Below are 8,418 nucleotides of genomic sequence, written 5' to 3' on the forward strand. Positions count from 1 at the left end.
CCCCTTAGTTCCAGTGAAGGGAAATCTTAACATTACAGCATACAATGACATTCTAGACGATTCTGTGTTTCCAACTTTGTGGCAACAGTTTGGGGAAGGCCCTTTCCTGTTTCAGCATGACAATGCCCCCGTGCACAAAGCGAGGTCCATACAGAAACGGTTTGTCGAGATCGGTGTGGAAGAACTTGACTGGCCTGCACAGAGCCCTGACCTCAACCCCTTCGAACACCTTTTGGATGAATTGGAACGGCGACCAGGTTTAATCGCCCAACATCAGTGTCCGACCACACTAATGCTCTTTTCTGAATAGAAGCAATGTTCCAACATCTAATGGAAAGCCTCAATTCACTTTCTATATCCTTTTGTCTTTCCACCATCATCAAGCTGTAATGATAGCGATTTTAGAAAATTCAACATGACTGTCTGCACAGCTTTTCAGGCAACCACCGCAGCAGGAATGCTTTGATACAAAAATCAGCTTTCCCAAGGCAAAGAAGTGGGATATTCTGTGAAAACTGTGAAGACAGACCTAACATACTGTAAGTCATAGTTACGCATTTCATATCAACTGAGCATTTGAGGAACACACATTCCAAATACAGTGGGGAAAAAAAGTATTTAGTCAGCCACCAATTGTGCAAGTTCTCCCACTTAAAAAGATGAGAGAGGCCTGTAATTTTCATCATAGGTACACGTCAACTATGACAGACAAAATGAGAAAAGAAAATCCAGAGAATCACATTGTAGGATTTTTTATGAATTTATTTGCAAATTATGGTGGAAAATAAGTATTTGGTCAATAACAACAGTTTCTCAATACCTTGTTATATACCCTTTGTTGGCAATGACACAGGTCAAACGTTTTCTGTAAGTCTTCACAAGGTTTTCACACACTGTTGCTGGTATTTTGGCCCATTCCTCCATGCAGATCTCCTCTAGAGCAGTGATGTTTTGGGGCTGTCGCTGGGCAACACGGACTTTCAACTCCCTCCAAAGATTTTCTATGGGGTTGAGATCTGGAGACTGGCTAGGCCACTCCAGGACCTTGAAATGCTTCTTACGAAGCCAGTCCTTTGTTGCCCGGGCGGTGTGTTTGGGATCATTGTCATGCTGAAAGACCCAGCCACGTTTAATCAATGCCCTTGCTGATGGAAGGAGGTTTTCACTCAAAATCTCACGATACATGGCCCCATTCATTCTTTCCTTTACACGGATCAGTCGTCCTGGTCCCTTTGCAGAAAAACAGCCCCAAAGCATGATGTTTCCACCCCCATGCTTCACATTAGGTATGGTGTTCTTTGGATGCAACTCAGCATTCTTTGTCCTCCAAACATGACGAGTTGAGTTTTTACCAAAAAGTTATATTTTGGTTTCATCTGACCATATGACATTCTCCCAATCCTCTTCTGGATCATCCAAATGCACTCTAGCAAACCTCAGACGGGTCTGGACATGTACTGGCTTAAGCAGGGGGACACGTCTGGCACTGCAGGATTTGAGCCCCTGGCGGCGTAGTGTGTTACTGATGGTAGGCTTTGTTACTTTGGTCCCAGCTCTCTGCAGGTCATTCACTAGGTCCCCCCGTGTGGTTCTGGGATTTTTTCTCAATTTGTCTGTCATAGTTGACGTGTACCTATGATGAAAATTACAGGCCTCTCTCATCTTTTTAAGTGGGAGAACTTGCACAATTGGTGGCTGACTAAATACTTTTTTCCCCCACTGTACATACATTGAAAAGTTTCACCAAAAAGTGCACAACCAAATATTGCATATTTCAAATTTGATAGCATCATAACTCAGAACAGTAAATAAAATAAACTACCCTTTTCAAAAACATTACAGGCTACGAGGTCACCCTTGATCCAGTGCCATATGTGGGGAAGCTGTGCTAGCTGTCCATCCCAGAACACCTGTCCGCCCAGTGTGAGTGGCCTGATAAGGATGAGGCCATAGATGGATTTGTCTCCTGCTTCAATCTTGGGGATGACTGATGCCAGGTGGGTGACTGAAGCCTGCTTGATTGAAGTGGGGTACATGGGTCCCCCTCCTCTCCTGCTCCCCTCCCCATCAATCTCTGTACATGGTTGCATTTCCTAAAGCCTAAGTAATTCACTTCTGCGTGATATATCACATTGTTACTTTGTATTGTTTTTTTTCAAGCATTCGGACAGGAGATGAGTGTTACAAATTGTACAAATCGATGGGGTCCTGCACACTGTAGGGTGGCCGGGTGGCTATATTAAGCAAATGGCTCTAATATTTGTTTCTGTCAAATGATGTCTCACCATTATTTCTCATTAGTGTTCATGTTAATCAATATTTTGGCTATGCTAGCCTATTGTAAATGATCAAATAAATGTCTGATCAATACAATTCTAAACAATCATTTATAATGCTAATGCAGCGGCACCAATACATTTTCCAGTACACTTATTGTATGCCGTTTTCATGTACATTCCCTTATGTCTAAGCTTCTAAGGTGACTCAGGCTTTACTAATTCTTGTGAAGTGTGTCAGTGAACTGTATTCTGTAATTAGTTACAAAACAATAAATGCAATTGTGTATTGCTGCTGTTTGTCTGATATCCAACAGTCCATGATCAGCTCTGTTGACCATGAGAGCATTTTGCAGAGAAAATGGGGCGAGGTATACTATACTGAACAAAAATATGAATGCAAAATGCAACAATTTCAACAATTTTACTGAGTTACAGTTCATATAAGGAAATCAGTCAATTGAAATAAATAAATTAGGCACTAATCTGTGGATTTCACTTGACTGGGCAGGGGCACACTGGGGAGCCAGGCCCAGCCAATCAAAAATAGTTTTCCCCACAAAAGAGCTTTATTACAGACATAAATACTCATCAGTTTCATCAGCTGTCCGGGTGGCTGGTCTCAGATGATCCCGCAGGTGAAGAAGCCAGATGTGGAGGTCCTGGGCTGGCGTGGTTACACAAGGTCTGCGGTTGTGAGGCCGGTTGGACGTACTACCAAATTCTCTAAAACGACGTTGGAGGCGGCTTATGGTAGAGAAATGAACATTCAATTCTCTGGCATCAACTCTGGTGAACATTCCTGCAGTCAGTTTGACAATTGCACGCTCCCTCAAAACTTGAGACATCTGTGGCATTGTGTTGTGACAAAACTGCACATTTTAGAGTGCCTTTTGTTGTCCCCAGCACAAGGTGCACCTGTGTAATGATCATGCTGTTTAATCAGCTTCTTGATATGCCACACCTGTCAGGTGGATGGATTATCTTGGCAATGGAGAAATGCTCAGTAACAGGGACGTAAACAAATGTGTGCACAAAATTTGAGAGAAAAAAGCTTTTTGTGCATATGGAACATTTCTGGGATCTTTTATTTCAGCTCATGAAACATGGGACCAAGACTTAACATGTTGTGTTTATATTTTTGTTCAGTATATTTAGGCTCGGAATGACAGGTGGCCCATTTTTTACCTTGTTACCTGGCAACGACCACAAGGGTGTTTCGAAGAGCTGTCAGTTAAGGCAAGCTCATGAATATAAGCTCCCTGCCCACTCAGCCTATTATTTCAGGCCTCCTGAGATGAGAGAAAAGGTAGAATTTCTTTAATTCTGAGCATTTTAATAGTGTACAAATATTATGGATGATGTTTTGGTCATTCAAAGGCTTTAAGGTACTCCATCTAAACCTGAATCGATTCTGTGTATCAATGTAACCTTTTTGGAAATTATTTCTCACTGATATGAAAGATAAGGTCCTTAAGTTTCCAAAACCGCACCGCATGCGATGCATGTTAATGTTCAGACCCACGCCTCTGATTTCCTGTTCATCCCACCCAAAGAAGGGAAAAAAACGTAATAAAAACTTTACAATGGTTTACAATCAAATAGTTGTTTTGAATCCCATATTCTCTTACACACTCTGTTTTTATTTTTTGTAACAAAATAAAATGCAGATTGGTCTGGGTTGTGTAAAAAGTTACTAATATTTGTCCAGTAAACGTACTCATGACCAGAAGAGAGGATAACTCATTCTAGTTAAGGAAATGGACTGATGATGATGATGATGATAAGGCTACTGGCTCTGAACCTGAACAAAGGTGTTGCTGTAGTCTAAAGTTTTGATAGTGAAAATACCTTTATCTCTCCCGGCCCCACCCTCTGAGAAACGTTTTTGCCAAATGAATGGTCTTGGCTCTGACGTTCTATGGACATTGCTAGTCCCAAAATGAAAAGGGTACTGTTTGAATATAGACTGGATACAGTTTATGAAGAGAGAAAAAATGCCAGGAGGGGAACATCTGGTGTTTTATTTACTTACAAAAGTGAAAGACAATTCAAGAGTGCAAACAGAAATACATACTTTATACATCAAGAAATAAAAATTTTATACATAAACAGGTACATAGAAAATATACAAAAACAAATGGCTCTATACAGTATATAGAATACTGATATGGGAAATATTTTAACAAAGAGCAAGTTGTTCGAACAACTCTTGTAAAAAAAATGTGTTTAGAAATATAAGTGAATAGGCTACTTAAGTGAGTTTGGCAACTAATCGGTAGTTTTGTTAAAAAAGTGTTGTGATTTTCAATGAGACAGGCCTACTAATTCTCCACAACAAAATAAAAATACTAATCTTCTTCCAAATTCTTGATCAGTATTTTGAAATAACAACTTAACTGCTGCCATTCTAAAGGAAATGTCAATGTTTTCTTTACAGGAGTATAGATAGATATCTAAAGTACTATACCCTCTATGGTGTTGCTCTCACAATACTACTTTGATGACATTTCTACTGCTGCAGTCTCCTCTCCGTTGACATCATAGTCTCCCACAGGGCCACTGACCAGGACCTTCATGCGTTCAGGGAAGTCATCAAACTTGGGGTACAGGACAAAGTCATAGACCAGAGCAGCTGCCACACCTCCGCACATTGGCCCCACCCAGTACACCTGCCATGGTGGAAATAAGTCAATTGATTAATCAATGGAAGGACAGGTTGAAGACAAATATTACAGGGTTAACTTTAACTTTGCTCTCAATTGTTTTATTTTATCTTGGACTTTACAATGAAACAATAGAGATGCTGTCACTCAGTAACTTCTTTATTGAAAGTAGCTCAGCTTTGGTAATCATTTTAGAGGTTTATTGAATTTACTGGTCATGGCATTGATGTCACACTAAATGCAAGGAATCTGCAAACACACGCCTGCCCACACCCTCTCCACTCCACTCCAATTTACCCAGTGGTTTGTATAATCATTCATGATCAAAGCTGGTCCAAAGGATCGGGCAGGGTTGATACCGCAGCCTGTGTAGCTGATCTGCGCAAAACAACAACAAGAACAGAGAAATGTATTAAGACATTATGAGGGATGAGAAGATCTGAAGTGAAATCAGTTGAAATGATCGTTTCTGACATTGTTGTAGGATTAGGCCTAAGGTTTAAGTGGTAAATTAAACGGTGTCACATTTGCACTGAGTAAAATGTAGCTTTAATTCAATGGTGATGAATCACAATAACAGTGTTGCTAAATCTATGCTTTGTGAATCAGATGCATGTTTTAGAGGAGATACCTTGTTTACAAACTGCTATAAGTTACTTACGGCTGCCAAGTGTCCCAGAGCGACAGAGAGCCCGATGGCCAGGGGGGCAGAGCCGGTGACGTCACCCCGCCTTTTATCAGTGACAGCTATGACACACAGGACCAGCTGGAAGGTAGCCAGGAGCTCGATGCCAACGCCTTGGCTGGCAGTGACACCATTTAGCTACGAGAGGGAATGAGGGGGGCAAAGGGGGAACCAAACAAAAACAATTTGTCAGTGTGGATCAGTGTTATGTTTTTCTCAACTACCATGTCCTATTGTAAATAGCTGGCAAAGCAAAAGCTTCACTGTGGAGGATGAGGAGGAAAAATCTAATTCAAACTTCTAATAGGCTGATTATAGTCTAACTATAATTTGGAAAAGTCTGAACAAGTCAGTTTTCTCACTCATTGAAATTTTACATGATTAAAATAAATGTCGATCACTGATAATATTCTCACAGACTTTGCTAATGCCCAATTTAGATCCATTTGAATTACTTTAAAGCAAATAGATATCCTGTATGAATAGCTCAATAAAATACATATCTTATACATTGGTGTCTATAGGAGGCGTGTGAGTGGTTTTGCTGGCATGGAAAAGTAATTACCATGCAGCAGTACACCCTATATTTGATAGAGGACAGCAGAAGCACCTACGCTGAGTATGAGTTAGTGTGATCATAAACAACATCACATGATTCTGTTTGTCAACTGTTTGCAGCCGGTGCATCAAAGCACACTCTAATCAACCATGAATGGCATCCCATTTGAGTCCCTTTAAAAATAATTGAGTCTAGACCTAATTAAGCTAAGTTCAATCAACTATTTTATCAATGCAGTTCATGCAGATTCATGTGCATTACTATTGGCCAAGGACTATGAGATGCAATATTAATTGATCAAGAAATGACACTTAAATTCAAACACTTCCCATAAAATGGAATTGAAAGCCAACATTTCTACTGAAACAACACCAGTAAATTGTTCAATTGAAAAGGACACACATAAACCACATATATCCAAATTTGCATTGTATAAAACATGAACCAAAAAGTGCCACTCACAGCGTTGACCCCCAGTGCAGCATTTCCCTCTGGCCGGGTTCCATAGACAATACCACTGGCCAAGGCAGAGCCCAGCATCTGAGCCATGATGTACATCACCCCCTTGAACACACTGATCTGGCAGCTGGCCAGCATGCCCAGTGTTACTGCTGGGTTCAAGTGGGCTCCACTGATGTGGCCCAAACTCTGGGCCAGCGTGGCGATGGCCAGACCAAAGGTCAGAGAAACCTTCACCTCCTGGTCAGGAGCAGTGTTGTTTGAGTTCCCAATGGCAGCTGAGATGCTGAGGAATATGAACATGATCATCCCCACGAGCTCGGCCAGTATGGCCCTCCAGAAAGCCTTGCTCTTGAACTCTCTCATCTTGGCTGCAGCCTGGGCCTATGGTGGTCCTCTCTGAGATAGGATGTAGTGTGGTGTGTCAGTGGAACTCAAAAACAACAGGCTGCATTTATATGGCTTCTGCTGATAATGAAATGGGGGCGGGTTCTAAAAAAGTAGAAGGGAAGGACATGCTGAATTAATGAGAAATCCAAAAGGCTTTTTTTCTTATGCCCCCTTTCCCTGCCTCTTTTACTAGTCTCCCTCTCCCTCTTTTTCTCTCCCATCCTCCTATCCCTCTCTCATTTCCCTTCCTTCTATCCCTCTCTCATTTCCCTCCCTCCCTCTGCTACACTTACCTCCTTTTTTTTCTTTGGAGTTTTGGAAGTAATGGTGTAGAACAGGCTGTAGTAGGAGAGAGATGAAGTTGTACCCGGTGGCACTTTGTTTTTTCATTCATAAAGACATCTACAGTAGCAGGATTTTATGACTACAGTATGAGTTGAGAGTCCACAAAGTTCCCACTGGGCACACCACGTCGTTTCAAGGTGGAAATTTGGGTAATACTTGGTTGAGACGTTGAGCAATAAGATTTCAACCTTTATTCACCCACTCAAAAAGATAGCCAGAGGTTTGTTGAATTCCCAATGTGTTATCAGTATGCTTTCAACCATCTAAAAGCACAACCAAATTTCCAATGAAAAAACCATGTAAGATTTTTTGGTTTAGTTGACATCAGCATGTGTTATCACTGCGCTTTCAACTATTTAAAGCAAACCAAAGGTCTAGATCAGATCAAGCGTTAACCAGCGATAGCCGACACCTGCAAAGTTGGTGCTTTGACAGTGTCAGAGGTGCAACTGGTTTAGAGCTGTCAAATCAGAGCGGCTGCTCGTGTGGTCATTGTCACGGAGCAACACCCGTCCCACTCGTGTTAGAAGTTCAGAACAAAAATTGTAGGCTATATAGAAATAATATTTAGAAATATATTAATTGAAAATCATTCAACTAAATAATGAGGTTTTCTATCAGCTTAATCGAGGTGTCCGGTCGTGGTCAAAAGCTTTGAGAATGACACAAGTATTGGTCTTCACAAAGTTCGCTGCTTCAGTGTTATGAGATATTTTTGTCAGATGTTACTATGGTATACTGAAGTATAATTACAAGAATTCCATAAGTGTCAAAGGCCTTTATTGACAATTACATTAAGTTTATGCAAAGAGTCAATATTTGCAGTGTTGACCCTTCTTTTTCAAGACCTCTGCAATCCGCCCTGGCATGCTGTCAATTAACTTCTGGGCCACATCCTGACTGATGGCAGCCCATTCTTGCATAATCAATGCTTGGAGTTTGACAGAATTTGTGGGTTTTTGTTTGTCCACCCGCCTCTTGAGGATCGACCACAAGTTCTCAATGGGATTAAGGTCTGGGGAGTTTCCTGGCCATAGA

At 41.2% G+C, this 8,418-nt stretch overlaps 1 protein-coding gene across 1 annotated transcript; it reads right to left on the minus strand.

The window, feature by feature from the left end:
- Positions 1-4,285: 4,285 nt before the first annotated feature.
- Positions 4,286-7,074, minus strand: LOC311146209 (aquaporin FA-CHIP-like). Its single transcript, XM_084182714.1, has 4 exons — positions 6,649-7,074; positions 5,604-5,765; positions 5,240-5,320; positions 4,286-4,948 (listed from the first exon to the last, which is right to left on the minus strand). The coding sequence occupies exons 1-4, from the start codon at positions 7,009-7,011 to the stop codon at positions 4,772-4,774; spliced, it is 783 nt and encodes a 260-aa protein (XP_084038840.1). The 5' UTR covers positions 7,012-7,074; the 3' UTR covers positions 4,286-4,771.
- Positions 7,075-8,418: the final 1,344 nt, after the last annotated feature.

The sequence above is a fragment of the Coregonus lavaretus genome (genome assembly GCF_964263955.1).
Source record: "Coregonus lavaretus genome assembly, chromosome: 19".
NCBI classification, from domain to species: domain Eukaryota; kingdom Metazoa; phylum Chordata; class Actinopteri; order Salmoniformes; family Salmonidae; genus Coregonus; species Coregonus lavaretus.

What these genes read in the sequence shown, in the direction of transcription:
- LOC311146209 (XM_084182714.1), bottom strand. Translation starts at nt 7,011, where the DNA reads ATGAGAGAGTTCAAGAGCAAGGCTTTCTGGAGGGCCATACTGGCCGAG. An exon ending in CTGCACTGGGGGTCAACGCT is followed by an intron (nt 5,766 to 6,648) that starts GTGAGTGGCACT and finishes TCCCTCTCGTAG; the next exon opens with CTAAATGGTGTCACTGCCAG. An exon ending in CTCTGGGACACTTGGCAGCC is followed by an intron (nt 5,321 to 5,603) that starts GTAAGTAACTTA and finishes TGTTTTGCGCAG; the next exon opens with ATCAGCTACACAGGCTGCGG.